At 45.7% G+C, this 20,886-nt stretch overlaps 1 protein-coding gene across 1 annotated transcript in view; it reads left to right on the top strand.

Moving 5' to 3' along the window:
* Positions 1 to 20,886, top strand: part of LOC115148849 (golgin subfamily A member 6-like protein 22) — a 122,584-nt gene that overhangs the window by 88,111 nt on the left and 13,587 nt on the right. The window contains exons 21-22 of the mRNA XM_029691132.1: positions 815 to 1,099; positions 9,759 to 9,983. Of these exons, the coding sequence (XP_029546992.1) occupies positions 815 to 1,099; positions 9,759 to 9,983 (510 nt within the window). The remainder of the gene's footprint in view (positions 1 to 814; positions 1,100 to 9,758; positions 9,984 to 20,886) is intronic.

Genomic DNA, 20,886 nt, shown 5'->3' with positions numbered 1-20,886 from the left:
CGCCCAAATCTGAGGTCCTGAGCACTCTGGGGCAGGTTTTCATCAAGGATCTCTCTGTACTTTGCTCCGTTCATCTTTGTCCCTGCCACTGAAAAACATCCCCACAGCATGATGCTGCCACCGTAGGGATGCTGCCAGGTTTCCAGGTTTCCTCCAGACGTGACACTTGGCATTCAGGCCAAAGAGTTCAATATTGGTTTCATCAGACCAGAGAATCTTGTTTCTCATGATCCGAGAGTCCTTTAGGTGCCTTTTGGCAAACTCCAAGCAGGCTGTCATGTACCTTTTACTGAGGAGTAGCTTCCCTCTGACCACTCTACCATAAATGCCTGATTGGTGGAGTGCTACAGAGATGGTTGTCCTTCTGGAAGGTTCTCCCATCTCCACAAAGGACCTCCATTTTAGAATCAAGCTGTAACGTAACAAAATGTTAAAAAAGTCTTGGGTTCTGAATACTTTCTGAAGGCACTGTATATGAGCTCAACATGACTTCAAGAGACTGGTTGGAATGTCTGACTGAAATATGGGACACATCCACATTTTTTCTAAATTAGTGGTGTTTGAATTTGATGATAAAATGCGGGACATAATTGTTTTGGTTGCGGGACAAAGAGCCAAAATGCGTAACGGTCCCGCACAATCCAGGAGGTGGTCACCCTAACTGTACTGAAACGTTAAACCAGTGGGCATCAATCGAACAGAGCACTTTTGGGAGCATATAGCAGTGTGGATATCTATGTCACCAGCAAGTTATTTTTCAGAATACCAGTACCACCATCCCTATAAATAATAATGTGTATTGACTTTTCTTCAGCAATCCACAGAGCAGGTAGAGTGCTTGGCCAATTGCGAACATGCCCTGCTACAGTTGAGGGCAGAGTATCTTCGCAGGGAGGAGGAACTAGAGAAGCAGAGCCAGGAGAAGGCGGGGCTAGAGAGGACCCTGCAATCTCTTCACCTGGACCTGGCCGCCTCCCACCGCAAACATCTGGTCACTCACACCCAGCTGGAGCAGGAAGTGACACAGTTACAGGAGGAAGTGACACACCTACAGGAGGAGCTGGTCGACACCCACGACACCTGTACACAGAGACAACAGGTCAGTTAGGATTAGGAAATCTTTAGGACACCCAGGTGTCCACACCTAGCCCAGGGGTCTCCAACAGGTTGACAACCCACATGTGAGTCGCTCGCCAAACAATTCCCAAAGTACACGTCATTTTTCATGTGATCCATCACAAACTGTCATAAACAAATCTCACAAGTATCTGACACAGCGAGCTCTCAACTATTATCTAATCAACGCAATGTTGACATTATCACACCCCTGGTTAGCCGCTATTGGCTTAAAAAGCCAAACCTAACACAATATCTGACAATTCATTTCCAGCAATATTAACCCTGTCTGTGTGTGTGGTGCGAGTGTTTGTCTATTTTTTTTTTTTTTTTTTTTTTTTTATTTCACCTTTATTTAACCAGGTAGGCAAGTTGAGAACAAGTTCTCATTTACAATTGCGACCTGGCCAAGATAAAGCAAAGCAGTTCGACAACATACAACAACACAGAGTTACACATGGAATAAAACAACATACAATCAATGATGCAGTAGAAAAAATAAGACTATATACAATGTGAGCAAATGATGTGAGATAAGGGAGGTAAAGGCAAAAAATGCCATGGTGGCAAAGTAAATAAAGTATAGCAAGAAAAACACTGGAATGGTAGATTTGTAGTTTGAAGAAAGTTCAAAGTTAAAATATAAATAATATGGTGCAAAGGAGCAAAATAAAAAAATACAGTAGGGGAAGAGGTAGTAGTTTGGGCTAAATTATAGATGGGCTATGTACAGGTGCAGTGATCTGTGAGCTGCTCTGACAGCTGGTGCTTAAAGCTAGTGAGGGAGATAAGTGTTTCCAGTTTCATAGATTTTTGTAGTTCGTTCCAGTCATTGGCAGCAGAGAACTGGAAGGAGAGACGACCAAAGGAGGAGTTGGCTTTAGGGGTGACCAGAGAGATATACCTGCTGGAGCGCGTGCTACAGGTGGGTGCTGCTATGGTGACCAGTGAGCGGAGATAAGGAGGGACTTTACCTAGCAGGGTCTTGTAGATGACCTGGAGCCAATGTGTTTGGCGACGATTATGAAGCGAAGGCCAGCCAACGAGAGCGTACAGGTCGCAGTGGTGGGTAGTATATGGGGCTTTGGTGACAAAACGGATGGCACTGTGATAGACTGCATCCAGCTTGTTGAGTAGGGTATTGGAGGCTATTTTGTAAATGACATCGCCGAAGTCGAGGATTGGTAGGATGGTCAGTTTTACGAGGGTAAGTTTGGCAGTATGAGTGAAGGATGCTTTGTTGCGAAATAGGAAGCCAATTCTAGATTTCACTTTGGATTGGAGATGATTGATGTGAGTCTGGAAGGAGAGTTTACAGTCTAACCAGACACCTAGGTATTTGTAGTTGTCCACAAATTCTAAGTTAGAACCGTCCAGAGAAGTTATGCTGGACGGGCGGGCAGGTGCAGGCAGCGATCGGTTGAAGAGCATGCATTTAGTTTTACTTGTGTTTAGGAGCAGTTGGAGACCACGGAAGGAGAGTTGAATGGCATTAAAGCTCGTCTGGAGGGTTGTTAACACAGTGTCCAAAGAAGGGCCAGAGGTATACAGAATGGTGTCGTCTGCGTAGAGGTGGATCAGAGATTCACCAGCAGCAAGAGCGACATCATTTATGTATACAGAGAAAAGAGTTGGCCCAAGAATTGAACCCTGTGGTACCCCCATAGAGACTGCCAGAGGTCCAGACAGTAGGCCCTCCGATTTGACACACTGAACTCTGTCAGAGAAGTAGTTGGTGAACCAGGCGACGCAATCGTTTGAGAAACCAAGGCTACTGAGTCTGCCGATGAGGATGTGGTGATTAACAGAGTCAAAAGCTTTGGCCAGGTCAATGAATACGGCAGCACAGTAATGTTTCTTATCGATGGCGGTTACGATGTCGTTTAGGACCTTGAGCGTGGCTGAGGTGCACCCATGACCAGCTCTGAAACCAGATTGCATAGCGGAGAGGGTGCGGTGAGATTCGAAATAGTCGGTAATCTGTTTTTGACTTGGCTTTCGAAGACCTTGGAAAGGCAGGGTAGGATGGATATAGGTCTGTAGCAATTTGGGTCAAGAGTGTCACCTCCTTTGAAGAGGGGGATGACAGCAGCTGCTTTCCAATCTATGGGAATCTCAGACGACACGAAAGAGAGGTTGAACAGGCTAGTAATAGGGGTTGCAATAATTTCGGCAGATAATTTTAGAAAGAAAGGGTCCAGATTGTCAAGCCCAGCGGATTTGTAGGGGCCCAGATTTTGCAGCTCTTTCAGAACATCAGCTGAATGGATTTGGGAGAAGGAGAAATGGGGGAGGCTTGGGCGAGTAGCTGTGGGGGGTGCAGTGCTGTTGAATGCAGTAGGGGTGGTTAGGTGGAAAGCATGGCCAGCCGTAGAAAAATGCTTATTGAAATTCTCAATTATAGTGGGCTTATCGGTGGTGACAGAGTTTCCTATCCTCAGTGCAGTGGGCAGTTGGGAGGAGGTGTTCTTATTCTCCATGGACTTTACAATGTCCCAGAACTTTTTAGAGTTGGAGTTGCACGAAGCAAATTTCTGTTTGAAAAAGCTAGCCTTGGCGTTTCTAACTGCCTGTGTGTATTGGTTTCTAACTTCCCTAAAAAGTTGCATATCGCGGGGGCAGTTCGATGCTAATGCAGAACGCCACAGAATATTTTTGTGTTGGTTAAGGGCAGTCAGGTCTGGGGAGAACCAAGGGCTATATCTGTTCCTGGTTCTAAATTTCTTGAAAGGGGCATGCTTATTTAAGATGAAGAGGAAGGCATTTAAAAAAAATAACCAGGCATCCTCTACTGACGGGATGAGGTCAATATCCTTCCAGGATACCAGGGCCAGGTCGATTAGAAAGGCTTGCTCGTTGAAATGTTTCAGGGAGCGTTTGACAGTGATGAGTGGAGGTCGTTTGACCGCTGACCCATTACGGGTGCAGGCAATGAGGCAGTGATCGCTGAGATCTTGGTTGAAAACAGCAGAGGTGTATTTAGAGGGCACGTTGGTTAGGATGATATCTATGAGGGTGCCAGTGTTTGCGGCTTTGGGGTTGTACCTGGTGGGTTCATTAATCATTTGTGTGAGATTGAGGGCATCAAGCTTGGATTGTAGAATGGCTGGGGTGTTAAGCATGTCCCAGTTTAGGTCACCTAGTAGCACGAGCTCTGAAGATAGATGGGGGGCAATCAGTTCACATATGGTGTCCAGAGCACAGCTAGGGGCCGAGGGGGGTCTATAGCAGGCGGCAACGGTGAGAGACTTGTTTTTGGAGAGGTGGATTTTTAAAAGTAGAAGTTCAAATTGTTTGGGTACAGACCTGGATAGCAGGACAGAACTCTGCAGGCTATCTCTGCAGTAGATTGCAACACCGCCCCCTTTGGTCGTTCTATCTTGTCTGAAAACGTTGTAGTTAGGGATGAAGATTTCACAGTTTTTGGTGGACTTCCTAAGCCAAGATTCAGACACAGCTAGGACATCCGGGTTGGCAGAGTGTGCTAAAGCAGTGAATAAAACAAACTTAGGGAGGAGGCTTCTAATGTAAACATGCATGAAACCAAGGTTATTACGGTTACAGAAGTCATCAAAAGAGAGCGCCTGGGGAGTAGGAGTGGAGCCAGGCACTGCAGGGCCTGGATTCACCTCTACATCCCCAGAGGAGCAGAGAAGAATAAGTATGAGGGTACGGCTAAAAGCTATAAGAATTGGTCGTCTGTGACGTCCAGAATAGAGAGAAAAAGGAGCAGGTTTCTGGGGGCGATAAAATAGCTTCAAGGTATAATGTACAGACAAAGGTATGGTGGGATGTGAGTACAGAGGAGGTAAACCTAGGCATTTAGTGATTATGAGAGAGATATTGTCTCTAGAAACATCATTGAAACCAGAAGATGTCATAGCATGTGTGGGTGGAGGAACTGAGAGGTTGGATAAGGTATAATGAGCAGGGCTAGATGCTCTACAGTGAAATAAGCCAATAAACACTAACCAGAACAGCAATGGACAATGCATATTGACGTTAAGGAGAGGCATGCTTAGCCGAGTGATCAAAGGGTCCAGTGAGATTCAGACAGCTAGCAGGGCCATAGGTAGCAAGCTGGTGGAAGATGGGAGGGAGGTCTGTTTTTTAGCCACCTCGTGCGTTTCCGGCTGTGGGTTAGTGGGGTTCCGTGTGGAAGGGGGGACCTGTCCAAATTGGCAAAATAGTTAGTTATAGTGGCCCAAGAAAAGTGTCCGATAGACCTATTCAGATCGCAGCCGAAAAGACAGCTAACGATTAGCCGGCCGCAGATGGGCGATCAGGTTACGTCGCGACGGAGGGGCCAGTTGGATAACTCCCTCGGGCAGATAACGTCGGTGGTCCAGTCGTGAAGACCCGATGGGGCTCCGCATCGGCAGTAAAACGGGTCAGGATAGGTGAGTTGTAACCCAGGAGACACTTCAGCTGGCTAGCTCAGGAATAGCCCACGAGTGGCTGACGGAACTCTTCAGCTGGCTAGCTGGCTAGCTCCGTAATAATGTGTGTTAATTCCGTGACCGACGTTGCCAATAGTCACTCAGGTAGTAGCTAGTTAGCTGCAAGATCCAGGTGTAAATGTCCAGAGCCTGCGGTAGAAATCGGGGAAAGGAGAGAGAATAGGTCCGATATGCTCTGGTCTGAGTCGCGCTGTACAAAAACTGGCGATAGCTTTTCGAGCTAATGGATAGCTGAGGACAGCTAACCGTGGCTAGCTGAACTTCAACGTTAGCCAGTGAAAATGGCTAACCTCTGGCTAGCTTCTGTTGTGGAATTCAGATGAGGTAAATAATACTTTCTTTTTTTTTTTAATTGGTGAGGCGGGTTGCAGGAGAGTGCTTTGAGGTTGAGTATTTAGAATAAAAAAAATGTAAAAAGATAAGTGAAGAAAAAAATATGTAAATATATATATATATATATACACGGGACACGACAGGACGTCTGAACTGCTACGCCATCTTGGAATATCAATCCAGTTGTGTAGCCAGTTGATGTGATAACTTATGGGTTGACAGAAATACCTTCCCCAAAACTTTCTCAATTAACTGTTAACTGCAGAGTAGGCTTACCTAGTAGAAGTATATCATGAGGAAGTATATCATTTGTATATTATATGTTATTTGCAAACTTTACCATGAAATGAGCAGCAGCAGTACAGAACCATCACTAGACCAGCACATTAGATGGCACATTCCTCACTCGCTAGATGTGCAATTAAAGGGCCAGATGCACAATTAAAGGGGAATTACACAAAAAAATGGCCTTTTGATGTGATTTAACCATTGACATGGCCTCAGAACAATCCAAATTCGTTGTTTCTATATGAACAGTTGTAATTTTGAGTGTGAAAAAGTTTTTTACCAGGTATATTGATAGAAAACAGTGCGCTACTTGCTCTTGTACACTAAGGACCTAGGGAAGAGTTGCAGGGGAGAGGAGAGGAGAAGAATGTGCCTATTTGAAAGCTAGAAAAAAAGTAGCTCACAACATTTTTCATTCAAGTAGCTCTCATACTAGAAAAGGTAGGTGACCCCTTCCGTAGCCCCTAGCTCCTACCCTATAGCCCCTTGCCCCTATCAGGGTTAGCAGATTTGAAGGAAGTGGAAAAGTGAGATTAGTAGGCTGCGGTTTCTCTCTCCATGACTGTAGGATGCAATAGAAGCCTTTTCAGCCTAACAGACATGGCATATGAACCCAGATCTAAAAAAAAAGATTCTCTCACACACTTCTAACCCCGATCCTCCGATTGCCTGACAGAAACAAATTACCCTGCCATTAATTAAAGCTCCAAGTGGTGCCAGGCCCGGCTCAATTGACTCCAATTAACATGTGAAATGGACACTAAATTTTCAAATGAGGTTAAGTGGTGACGAGGGTGCCATAACGACTGATGCCATGGCACGGTGCCAAGACAAAGCTGCCAGTCGCGGGCACTTGGGTGTCCTGTGTGTGGGTCTAAACCCTTAGCCCAAACACATGACACGCGTGTCACACACCCCAGCAGGCGACCTAATGACTTGTGAGGATAACGTGTGTGTTGGGAGGATAGCGTGTGTGTTGGGAGGATAGCGTGTGTGTTGGGAGGATAGCGTGTGTGTTGGGAGGATAGCGTGTGTGTTGGGAGGATAGCGTGTGTGTTGGGAGGATTGCGTGTGTGTTGGGAGGATTGCGTGTGTGTTGGGAGGATAGCGTGTGTGTTGGGAGGATAGCGTGTGTGTTGGGAGGATAGCGTGTGTGTTGGGAGGATAGCGTGTGTGTTGGGAGGATAGCGTGTGTGTTGGGAGGATAGCGTGTGTGTTGGGAGGATAGCGTGTGTGTTGGGAGGATAGCGTGTGTGTTGGGAGGATAGCGTGTGTGTTGGGAGGATAGCGTGTGTGTTGGGAGGATTGCGTGTGTGTTGGGAGGATAGCGTGTGTGTTGGGAGGATAGCGTGTGTGTTGGGAGGATAGCGTGTGTGTTGGGAAGATTGCGTGTGTGTTGGGAGGATTGCGTGTGTTGGGAGGATTGCGTGTGTGTTGGGAGGATAGCGTGTGTGTTGAGAGGATTGCGTGTGTGTTGGGAGGATAGCGTGTGTGTTGGGAGGATTGCGTTTGTGTTGGGAGGATAGCGTGTGTGTTGGGAGGATAGCGTGTGTGTTGGGAGGATTGCGTGTGTGTTGGGAGGATAGCGTGTGTGTTGGGAGGATAGCGTGTGTGTTGGGAGGATTGCGTGTGTGTTGGGAGGATTGCGTGTGTGTTGGGAGGATAGCGTGTGTGTTGAGAGGATAGCGTGTGTGTTGGGAGGATAGCGTGTGTGTTGGGAGGATAGCGTGTGTGTTGGGAGGATTGCGTTTGTGTTGGGAGGATTGCGTTTGTGTTGGGAGCATAGCGTGTGTGTTGGGAGGATAGCGTGTGTGTTGGGAGGATAGCGTGTGTGTTGGGAGGATAGCGTGTGTGTTGAGAGGATAGCGTGTGTGTTGGGAGGATAGCGTGTGTGTTGGGAGGATAGCGTGTGTGTTGGGAGGATTGCGTTTGTGTTGGGAGCATAGCGTGTGTGTTGGGAGGATTGCGTGTGTGTTGGGAGGATAGCGTGTGTGTTGGGAGGATTGCGTGTGTGTTGGGAGGATAGTGTGTGTGTTGGGAGGATAGCGTGTGTGTTGGGAGGATAGCGTGTGTGTTGGGAGGATAGCGTGTGTGTTGGGAGGATAGTGTGTGTGTTGGGAGGATAGTGTGTGTGTTGGGAGGATAGCGTGTGTGTTGGGAGGATTGCGTGTGTGTTGGGAGGATAGCGTGTGTGTTGGGAGGATTGCGTGTGTGTTGGGAGGATAGTGTGTGTGTTGGGAGGATAGCGTGTGTGTTGGGAGGATAGCGTGTGTGTTGGGAGGATAGTGTGTGTGTTGGGAGGATAGCGTGTGTGTTGGGAGGATAGCGTGTGTTGTGATTGTCCTTTTCACGTCAGTTCACTCAGCCGTCCTCATGAAGGGACACTGTGTGCTCTAGCTCAGGGGTTCACAAACCTTTTTGCTTCATGACCCACAAATTGAGGTGTGTTTTGAGTCGCGACCCACCATAGGGGTTGTGCGTTTAAAAAAAACATGCACAGACCAAAGAATAAGTCAAAAATATAATCTTGGCAGCCGAGGAAAAAGGTAGTAGTTTCAAAGCTAATCTCCTGTAATTGTATACATTCTGCCATGAACCTGAGAGAAACATTTTCCGTTTTTTAAGCTTATTTCCTACAATTCTACGCATTTTGGCATGGCTAATGCTGTGTTCTATTGCTGAAAATCAATGTTGGCCTAATTGTCTTTCTTTTATTTTGTTGATTGTAAATTCTCAAAGATTATAGGCTATTACTTTAAAATATATAGCTCCATTATCTTTTCTACATACTTTATATCTGGTTTTAGTTGTTTAAGTTTACACTGAAAACGTTTTTTTATCCCGATTAATGTATAAAAATAAAATAATTTTTGCAATGTTGTCCCGTGACCCACCTGGACCAATGTGTGTCCTGACCAACAGTTTGGGAACCACTGCTCTAGCTGATGAGCCTGTGTAATGTAACCACACATGGAAATCTACATTAATTACATATGCAAACATAATACATGCGTAGAGAGGGCCGTGGAACGACTCTGATTACATGTATGGTTGATTATTATTAATGAACGATGATATATTGTGTTAATGTACATCTGAAATGAATGGCACCCTAGACATAGATGAGCTATAGTTAACATGGGCCTGTGTGTATGTATGGACAGAGCTAGATGCTCCTTCAACATGGCTACAACACAGTGGAACAGTTAGGGAGTTGGTTTTAGGGAGCAGCCAGTCTACAATGTCAGGGTCATTGGATGTGATCCATGTGCGCAGAATGATTTTGATAATAATTCTGTATAGTATCATATTTTATTACGTCAGTCTTTGTTTAGGGTTACTTAATCATCTCTGTTAATGACATAATGTTTGCGCACACTGTCGTGGAAATTCAAGTAAACTGAGAGAGACTTGGACAGTTATTCAAACAATCTTTATTTAACGTCGATTCGTTATTGCAATGATGAAGCTTTTCCACCACAACACACACACATACACACCTTGGGACCTTTTCGACTGTTTAGATAGTAACTAACAGTCACACACTCTTTCTCTGGCCAGACCATCCAGGGGCAGGATGTCTTGCTCCAGCAAGTTGAGGAGGACCTGAAGGAAACCAAGCTGCTCCTTCAGAGGAGAACCAAGGATCTGAAGGAGGAGAAAGACTGGGTGCAGAGGTTCAGAAAGGAGGTGCAGGAGCAGAGAGAGGAGGAACACAGACTTGGTGAGGAGGCCAGGGAGATGCTAAAGAGGAGATGCAGGGAGCTGGAGGAAGAGAAAGAGGAGGTGAAGAGGAGAACCAGGGAGCTGGAAGACGAGAAAGAGGAGGTGAAGAGGAGAACCAGGGAGCTGGAAGACGAGAAAGAGGAGGTGAAGAGGAGAACCAGGGAGCTGGAGGAAGAGAAAGAGGAGGTGAAGAGGAGAACCAGGGAGCTGGAAGAAGAGAAAGAGGAGGTGAAGAGGAGAACCAGGGAGCTGGAAGAAGAGAAAGAGGAGGTGAAGAGGAGAACCAGGGAGCTGGAGGAAGAGAAAGAGGAGGTGAAGAGGAGAACCAGGGAGCTGGAGGAAGAGAAAGAGGAGGTGAAGAGGAGAACCAGGGAGCTGGAAGAAGAGAAAGAGGAGGTGAAGAGGAGAACCAGGGAGCTGGAGGAAGAGAAAGAGGAGGTGAAGAGGAGAACCAGGGAGCTGGAAGAAGAGAAAGAGGAGGTGAAGAGGAGAACCAGGGAGCTGGAAGAAGAGAAAGAGGAGGTGAAGAGGAGAACCAGGGAGCTGGAAGAAGAGAAAGAGGAGGTGAAGAGGAGAACCAGGGAGCTGGAGGAAGAGAAAGAGGAGGTGAAGAGGAGAACCAGGGAGCTGGAGGAAGAGAAAGAGGAGGTGAAGAGGAGAACCAGGGAGCTGGAAGAAGAGAAAGAGGAGGTGAAGAGGAGAACCAGGGAGCTGGAAGAAGAGAAAGAGGAGGTGAAGAGGAGAACCAGGGAGCTGGAAGAAGAGAAAGAGGAGGTGAAGAGGAGAACCAGGGAGCTGGAAGAAGAGAAAGAGGAGGTGAAGAGGAGAACCAGGGAGCTGGAGGAAGAGAAAGAGGAGGTGAAGAGGAGAACCAGGGAGCTGGAAGAAGAGAAAGAGGAGGTGAAGAGGAGAACCAGGGAGCTGGAGGAAGAGAAAGAGGAGGTGAAGAGGAGAACCAGGGAGCTGGAAGAAGAGAAAGAGGAGGTGAAGAGGAGAACCAGGGAGCTGGAGGAAGAGAAAGAGGAGGTGAAGAGGAGAACCAGGGAGCTGGAAGAAGAGAAAGAGGAAGCGCAGACACTCAAAGAGGCCCTGTTGGAACTACGCAGGAGTCACAGACAGACAGGTACTAATCAATCAACATATCTTTATTGTCTTAGTTGAAACGCACACCTTTTGTCTGCAAGAGAGAGAGCGAGAGAGAGAGAGAGAAAAAACACAACATGTTGAGGTAAACTAAGTTATTGCATGTGCAGTAATATACATCACCAAGGCCTGTTTGACTGAAACTGGCCCTGAATGTGTCACGAGCAGAAATAAGCCACGTCAGACTGCAGAGGAGTCGGTCTATGATTGGCTGACTGTGAGATGATCATCAGACAGGTAGGCGGAGTCCGGAGGAAAGAATGATCCATCACATTCTGTTTCTAGAACCCTCGCAACCGTGGAAACACTTCGATGTAAATAACATTTAATATGAGTGTTCCGGGGGAAAGAGCGATAGCAAGGGATGATGGAGGAGAGGAGAGTCTGATAGGAGAGGACTAGACAGCTGGTGATGCATATAGATAGGAAAGCCTTATATACTGAAGCTTTCTCCAGTGCAGAGATAATAAGGCCTTTCCTGTCAATGCCCCACCACCATCCTGCTTACGAGTACAACTCAATAATTCATTCACTTTTTCCAAAATAGCATGTTTCCAATGGCATACCTCACTGATCAATAAATCAATGTTACATACTGTAAGTGTTACTAAAGTTGGGCAAAAATGCATATCATGATAAATTGCCTGAATTGATGTGATAATGATAAATAGAATGATACGTGTATAACATGAATGTGCACCACATTTTATTATCCAGTAAACTACTGCTGCTAGTTTGATGGTTGTAGCCATCAATTATCCCATTAAGACATTAATGAAGAACCCTACTACTTGAACCCTATTCATCTCTTAAAGGCCTTAACAATCCCCCATATTTCATTTTAAACACATTTCTTTAGCACAGGCAACTTATTGTACTTGAACGATATCGGCAAAATGCCTGTGGTAAATGATCAGTATGGTCGGTGTGGATCATTTTGGGTTCCTCGTCCCAGCTCTAAGTACTACTCAGTTTGTCTTTTAGTAAAGCCTTTATAATCGGCAGAATATGGTGTGTGTATATACTGATGTTGATACAATTAAAACCGCTTATGAATTCTGCTCCACAATTAGAGAACAAACCAATTAACTGTTTTTACCTCGTATATATATATACATGCAATATATCTTGTCCACTTTTAAACACTGATCCCTCATCATGTTGATAGGGATAATATTTTTTATTTACATCCTTCATGAAATATTCACACACAGAAACAAACATGGTTTAGCTGTAATAACGTACGGTATATACAACCAGTGGATCTGAGTTGCTTCAGAGGCACCATTCTATTCCCTGTCTTTAACACTAGTTTGGAGTTTAAAGATGATGAAATGACCAGCGTATATTTCTGGTTTAGACCCTGGAGAGAGACATAGCAGCCCTCAAATCCACCTCCACTCACACACACACACACCCGTTACAGTGCCTTTCAGAAAGTATTCGAACCCCTTGACTTTTTCCTCATTTTGTTGTGTTACAGTCTGAATTTAAAATGTATTAAATTGAGATGTATTGTCCCTGGCCTACACCCAATACTCCATAATGTCCAAGTGGAAATATGTTGTTAGAACATTTGACCAATTAATTAAAAATGAAAAGCTCAAATGTCTTGAGTCAATAAGTATTCAATCCCTTTGTTATGGGGTTGAATAACAAAGGGTTTGTGCTTAACAAGTCACATAATAAAAAATGTGCTTAACAAGTCACATAATAAGTTTCATGGACTCACTTTGTGTGCAGTGATATTTGAATGACTACCCTTGTACCCCACATACAATTATCTGTAAGGTTCCTCAGTCGAGCAGTGAATTTCAAATACAGATTCAACCACAAAGACAAAGACTAGGGAGGTTTTCCAATGCTTCGCAAAGAAGGGCACCTATTGGTAGAAGGGTAAAAAAACAAAAAACAGGCATTGAATATCCCTTTCAGCATGGTGAAGATAATTAGTGACACTTTGGATGGTGTATGAACACACCTAGTCACTACAAATTATACAGGTGCCCTTCGTAACTCAGTTGCCGGAAAGGAAGAAAAACCCTCAGGGATTTCAGCATGAGGCCAATGATGGCTTTAAAACAGTTACAGAGTTTAATGGCTGTTATTGGAGAACTGAGGATGGATCAACTACATTGTAGTTACTCCACAATATTAACGTAATTCAGAGAGTGAAAAGAAGGAAACCTGTACAGAATAAAAAAGATTCCAAAACATGCATCCTGTCTGCAACAATGCACTAAAGTAATACTTTAAAAAAATTGTCAAAGCAATTTACATTTTTTCCTGAATACAAAGCGTTATGTTTGGGTCAAATCCAATACAGCACATTACTGAGTGCCACACTCCATATTTTGAAGGATAGTGGTTGCTGCCTCATGTTATAGGTATGCTTGTAATCGTTAAGGACTGGGGAGTTTTTCAGCATAAAAAAGAAACGGAATGGAGCTAAGCACAGTCAAAATCCTAGAGGAAACCATTGTTCGATCTGCTTTCCACCAGACACTGGGAGATTAATTCACCTTTCAGCAGGACAATAACCCAAACACTAGCCCAAATCTACACTGGAGTTGCTTACCAAGAAGACAGTGAATGCTCCTGAGTGGCCGAGTTACATTTTCAGGCAGTTTTAAGTAAAAACTGTATGGCAAGACCTGAAAATTGTCTGGCATTGATCAACAACCAATTTGACAGAGCTTGAAGAATTTTGAAAATAATAATGTGCAAATGTTGCTCAGTCCAGGTGTGGAAAGCTCTTACAGACTTACCCAGAAATACTCAATGCTGTAGTCACTGCCTTAAGGGGATTCTAACATGTATTGACTACATGACCAAAAGTATGTGGGCACCTGCTTGCCGAAAAGCATTCCAAAATCATGGGTATTAATATGGAGTTGCCCCCCCCCCCCCCCCCTGCTGCTATAATAACCTCAACTCTTCTGGGAAGGCTTTCCACTAGATGTTGGAACATTGCTGCGGGGACTTGCTTCCATTCAGCCACAAGGGCATTAGTGAGGTCAGGCACTGATGTTGGGTGATTATCACTGGTTTGCAGTCTGCGTTCCATTTCATCCCAAAGGTGTTTGATGGGTTTGAGGTCAGGGCTTTGTGCAGGCCAGTCAAGTTCTTCCACATCAAATTTGACAAACCATTTCTGTATGGATCTCGCTTTGTGCACAGGTGCATTGTCATGCTAAAACAAGAAAGGGCCTTCCCCAAACTGTTACCACAAAGCTGGAAGCACAGAATTGTCTAGAATGTCATTGTATGCTATAGTGTTAAGATTTCCCTTAACTGGAACTAGCCCAAACCATGTAAAACAGCCCCAGCCCATTATTCCTTCTCCACCAAACTTTACAGTTGGCACTATGCATTGGGGCAGGTAGAGTTCTCTTGGTATCCGCCAAACCCAGATTCATCTGCCGGACTGCCAGATGGTGAAGAGCCGTTCATCACTCCAGAGAACGCGTTTACACTGCTCCAGAGTCCAATGGCGGCGAGCTTTACACCACTCCATACAACGCTTGGATTGGTGTAAAACCCATTTCATGAAGCTTCGATGAACAGTTCTTGTGCTGACTGTTGCTTCCGGAGGTAGTTTGGAACTCGGTAGTGAGTGTTGCAACCAAGGACGGACTATTTTTACGCACTTCAGCACTCGGCGGTCCCATTCTGTGAGCTTGTGTGGCCTACCACTTCGCAGCTGAGCTGTTGTTGCTCCTAGACGTTTCCACTTCACAATAACAACACTTACAGTTGACCGGGGAAGCTCAACTGCCAATGTTGCTTATGGAGATCGCATGGCTGTGTGCTTGATTTTATACACCTATCATCAATGAGTGTTGCTGAAATAACCCAATCCTCTAATTTGAAGGGGTGTCCACTTACATTTGTATGTATAGTGTATATGTGACCCGATTCATGAAACTAGGCGTATGTTGCAAGCCACGACTTCACCGGAGAGCCGTTTGAACGTAATTCTATCTTTTTTTAATCAAAATGCGTTTTTGGGCCCGAACACAGACAACCAAACGCATTGTCATTTGCACTGATCTTTGCTATTATTGTTCTAGAACACACACACACCCACACGCACCCAGGTCTGTGTCTGCGTATCCAGCCAGTGTAATATGAATTATAAATGTAGCCTAATAAAAAGAAAGCGAAAAGGCAGGTAGAAGCAGAAGAAAATGACTGGTGTTACAGCAGTGTATTGATCAGTGTGTATCAAAGGAGGATGTGAGACACCAGATTACCTGCTAGTCTGAGCATTAGGTAGTGTGTTAGAGTGTTATAGCCCGGGGCTCATCTTCCACTGCCAGATCACTGTAAATACAACACTGACAGAGAGAGGGTGTGTGTGTGTGTGTGTGTGTGTGTGTGTTGCATCACTGGATGGAAGTAAAGCAAAGGCCCATCTGTTTTTGTACCCAACTCCCTCTAAATAAAGAAGGAAGATACAACCCACTCAGCCAGGACACCGACTGGTTTTGGGTCTGTTCTGCTCCTACAGTCTCCATAGAAATTGACAATATTAATCCCAAATAACTGAAATAGCATTTTCTAGTTTCTGCATGTGTTGTTTTGGGTTACAGTCTGCTCTCCTAACCTTTGCCTGTGTGTTTGTAAACAGGAAAGCCTGTGCAGCATTAATTGCCCTCCCTGGATGGTCAGTGTGAGAGAGGTTATATTGAACTGATTCCTGATGAATGTGAATCAACCTGAGATGCATCTCTACTCGTTCTCTTTATATCGATTATTTAGATTCATAACAAACTTTTACCTTGAGATTCAGCAATCGAGCCAAGGTGGGCTGGAATAAAATAATGAAAATAAATCAAAGTCTGTTTGTGCATCGTAAAATATTTACAGGTTCCAGTTTCCTACGGCTGCAATTTAAACCGTTTGGATTCTGCAAAGCCATAAATGAATCATGGATTTATCAAGTGTTGATGTTTTAGTATTCATTTTCCCGTCCTTTTCTCTCCAGTCCTCCCACCACAATCACTGCATATGTCACTAATAGCATCATACCCATTTCTAACCATTTTAAAATGCACACACAAATGCAAGCAGACACATCCATGACACACAGGTGACCTGGAGTTTAGTGTGCCATATTGCATCCTGACTGAGTGGCAAAAGCTGTCTAAAACAATGGTTTTAAACCCACAATGAATAAAAGGGGTGACAGAGGTTATCCCAAAATGTGTCTTTTAAGCAAATGGTGACTCGCTGAAAAACAGACACATGAAAATGCAAGGCTATTCTGTTTCACAAAGAGCAAAAACCTTTATATGCTTTATAAACACACTATGCTAAACCTACTACGTGGTGGACAATATGATTTTATTCCATGTAGATAGAAGAGAAAGAGAGAGGGAGAGAGACAGAGAGAGAAAGATAGGGAAACAAAATGATTGAATGCATGGGTGCACGCTTTGTGTGCTGTGTAAGGTGAGGAGTGCCATCTATTGACCGAAAGAGGAAGTGTTTCCTTTGTGTGACACAACAAAGCCCTGTTTTGACAGGGTTCATAGTGGCTAAATGTTTGTTCTCTGGCTTTGTGTGCCTTTAATGAGAAGCTACTTGCATTGTTCTCGTTTTAATTAATTTGACTGCATTTTATTTAGAGCTTTATTTTATTTTCATCTAAGGTTCATCGCTCATCTCTTTGCTACGTTCTACAATTTGGTTTTTAGGGAATAATAGTCACACTGTAGAACCTTGAATAGTTGAAGAATGCATTATACATGAACCCGCACTTGCTTTTTAATATAAAGATGATGGGTTATTAGTTGTGGCATATGAAAATGGTTTAGAATTTATAGAAGTAATTTTCAGGGGAAGTATGAATTAATGTTTAGACTGACAAACATCTTTCAAATGTGGTTTCATTTTGCCTTCTATGCGTTCATATTGTACTGCTCCCTGTTGAACTGAAGCCAATAGTTTTCATGATGTCTCTCTCTTTCTGTCTCTCTCTCTTTCTGTCTCTCTCCCTTTATCAGTGGAGGAGCTGTCATGTCGTGGAGAGGAGGTTTGGCGGTTGGAGGGGAGTGTGAGAGAAGGAAGACAGGCGGAGGAGAGGAGGAGGTAAGAAGGGAACATGGGGAATTAATACAATTCTTCAGGTCTCAGACAAGGTTACTCTACACGCCAGCAGTACTCATAGATTACCATCCTCTCCAAATGGGCATATTATGGACATATTAGAGAATGTGCATGTTGGCCTGCCTCGTACCGTGCCGTACATGAGGTCACCAAGTTCAAAGTTCACAGGTTGGCCCGTGTCTCTTCAGCATTGTGATGACATCAGCATAAATGCAGCATGAAATGTCTGGTGTCTGTCTGTGGTTGTGGTCTAGATCTCTGCCAGTATGGTGACCTCATCACATTAATGCAGAATCCTCCCCCCCACCCTCTCTCTGCCCCCGTCTCTCTCACCCCGTCTCTCTCACCCCGTCTCTCTCACCCCTTCTCTCTCTCTCTCCCCTTCTCTCTCTCTCTCTCTCTCTCACCCCTTCTCTCTCCCTTTCTCTCGCTCTCTCCCTTTTTTGCGCTCTCTCCCTTTCTCTCTCTACTCTCTCTCTCTCCCTCTTTCACGCTCTCTTTCTCTCCCCTCTCTCTAAATTGTTAACATCCATATGGGCCAATAGCTAAGAGGAGTCAGTCTGTATGAGAAAAGAGCTCCCAAATGGTCATTATTCAACTAAACATGAACATGATGCTAAATGGATCTCAGCTGTTTCTGGGAAGTTCCCCATCCCATCCTCCCCTCTCGTCCCCTGATTCCCCCATTATCCCCTTCTCCACCCCTCTCTCTTCCATCTTTTTTATTGTGAACTGAGAAAACTGTCTTTGGGTTCTATAGCCAATTTATAACACATATGTACAGCACTCCTGAATATACTTATAACATTGAAATTGGTGCATATTGAGACCGTACTATGGATGTGTATATAGCCTGTATATTTAGGTTTGCTATAGGATCTGTATATTTAGTTGTCCTATATATTGTGTGTATATTTAGCTGTGTTGTGCCCAGTCGGTCTGCCAGTGGGGTCCATGGGGGCTGCGCTGGGGCTGCCTGCGCTGGGGCTGCTCTGGGGATGGGGTTGGTCGGGAGCTTGAGGAAATGCTCATAATTTGTCGTATTGATCGAGTAACCACGGCAGCCAGTCTCTATTGAGGCAGAGCAGAAATAGACCCTCTATCGATCACATTCAGATTCCCCTCTGTTCTTACTGACACTATTCGGCCTAGTTCCAAATCAGTCCCTAGGCCCTTCCCTGTGTCCTAGCCCCTTCCCTAAGCCCCCTACTACTGTGATGTTTACCTGTGTGTGTGTGTGTGTGTGTGTGTGTGTGTGTGTGTGTGTGTGTGTGTGTGTGTGTGTGTGTGTGTGTGTTGCAGGCTGACAGTGGAGAGGCTGGAGAGGCAGTCTGCAGAGTTGAGACTGGCCCTACAGCAGGCCATGGAGAACACACTCAACACACAGAGAGACAACCACACAACACAGGAACAAGTAAACACACACACCTCAACTTATATCCTTCTCTCTCTCCCTACTTCTGATTAGTTCTGGGAATTGGTTGGCAGAGCATGGATTGTTTTATAAACCTAGAAAGGTACTTTGGAATTGTAATATTCCCATATGTTCCCTAATGTAACATTCCCAGTGAGTGGGAATCCTCTGGGAGAACTCTTGCATGCACACACACACACACACACACACACACACACACACACACACAGGTAAACATCACAGTAGTAGGGGGCTTAGGGAAGGGGTTAGGACACGGGGAAGGGGCTAGGACACAGGGAAGGGGCTAGGCCACGGGTAAGGGGCTAGGACACGGGGAAGGGGCTAGGACACGGGGAAGGGGCTAGGACACGGGGAAGGGGCTAGGACACGGGGAAGGGGCTAGGACACGGGGAAGGGGCTAGGACACGGGGAAGGGGCTAGGACACGGGGAAGGGGCTAGGACACGGGGAATGGGCTAGGACACGGGGAAGGGGCTAGGACACGGGGAAGGGGCTAGGACACTGGGAAGGGGCTAGGACACGGGGAAGGGCAAGGGGCTAGGACACTGGGAAGGGGCTAGGACACGGGGAAGGGGCTAGGACACGGGGAAGGGGCTAGGACACGGGGAAGGGGAAGGGGCTAGGACACGGGGAAGGGGCTAGGACACGGGGAAGGGGCTAGGACACGGGGAAGGGGCTAGGACACGGGGAAGGGGCTAGGAACTGATGGATTGTCAGACACACTATCTCTCTCTCTGATCAAATCAAACTTTATTTGTCACATGCGCCGAGTACAACAAGTGTAGACCTTACCGTGAAATGCTTACTTACAAGCCCTTAACCAACAGTGTAGTTCAAGAAGAGTTAAGAAAATATTTACCAAGTAGACTAAAATAAAAAGTAAAAATAAAAAGTAACACAATAAGAAATACAATAACGAGGCTATATACAGGGGGTACTGGTACCGAGTCAGTGTGCTGGGGTACAGGTTAGTTGAGATCATTTGTACACGTAGGTGGAGATGAAGTGCCTGCATAGATAATAAACAGCGAGTAGCAGTGGCTTTCCTCTGACACCGCCTATTATATAGGTCCTGGATGACAGGAAGCTTGGCCCCAGTGATGTACTGGGCCGTATGCACTACCGTCTGTAGAGCCTTACGGTCAGATGCTGAGCAGTTGCCATACCAGGCGGTGATGCAACCGGTCAGGATGCTCTCGATGGTGCAGCTGTAGAACCTTTGAGGATCTGGGGACCCATGCCAAATCTTTTCAGTCTCCTGAGAGGGGAAAGGTTTTGTCCTCTTCACGACTGTCTTGGTATGTTTGGACCATGATTGTTCGTTTGTTTGGACCACTCTTGTCCCGCTCCACTCCAGCCCCATCGATGTTAATGGGGGCCTGTTCGGCCCGCCTTTTCCTGAAGTCCACGATCAGCTCCTTTGTCTTGCTCACATTGAGGGAGAGGTTATTGTCCTGGCACCACACTGCCAGTTCTCTGACCACCTCCCTATAGGCCGTCTCATCATTGTCGGTGATCAGGCCTACCACTGTGTGTCATCAGCAAACTTAATGATGGTGTTGGAGTCGTGTTTGGCCACACAGTCGTGGGTGAACAGGGAATAGAGAAGGGGACTAAGTACACACCCCTGAGGGGCCCCAGTGTTGAGGATCAGCGTGGCAGACGTGTTGTTGCCCACTCTTACCACCTGGGGGCGGCCCGTCAGGAAGTCTAGGATCTATTTGCAGAGGGAGGTGTTTAGTCCCAGAGTCCTTAGCTTAATGATGAGCTTCGTGGGCACTATGGTGTCGAACACTAAGCTGTAGTCAATGAACTGCACTTCATGGCTACCGACGTGAGTGCCACGGGGCGGTAATAATTTAGGCAGGTTACTTTTGCTTCCTTGGGCACAGGGACTATGGTGTCTGCTTGAAACATGTAGGTATTACAGACTCGGTCAGGGAGAGGTTGAAAATATCAGTGAAGACACTTGACAGTTGGTCCGCGCATGCTTTGAGTACACGTCCTGGTAATCCGTCTGGCCCAGCGGCTTTGTGAATGTGACCTGTTTAAAGGTTTTGTTCACATCGGCTACCGAGAGCGTTATCACACAGTCATCCAGAAAAGCTGGTGCTCTCATGCATGCTTCAGGGTTGCTTGCCTCGAAGCGAGCATAAAAAAGGCATTTAGCTCGTCTGGTAGGCTTGCGTCACTGGGCAGCTCGCGTCTGGTTTTCCATTTGTAGCCCATAATAGTTTTCAAGCCCTGCCACATCCGACGAGTGTTAGAGCCG

Source organism: Salmo trutta, chromosome 2 (assembly GCF_901001165.1).
Source record: "Salmo trutta chromosome 2, fSalTru1.1, whole genome shotgun sequence".
In the NCBI taxonomy this organism is placed as follows: domain Eukaryota; kingdom Metazoa; phylum Chordata; class Actinopteri; order Salmoniformes; family Salmonidae; genus Salmo; species Salmo trutta.
The sequence above is the reverse complement of the archived record's forward strand: the minus strand, read 5'-3'. Positions and strand labels throughout refer to the sequence as shown.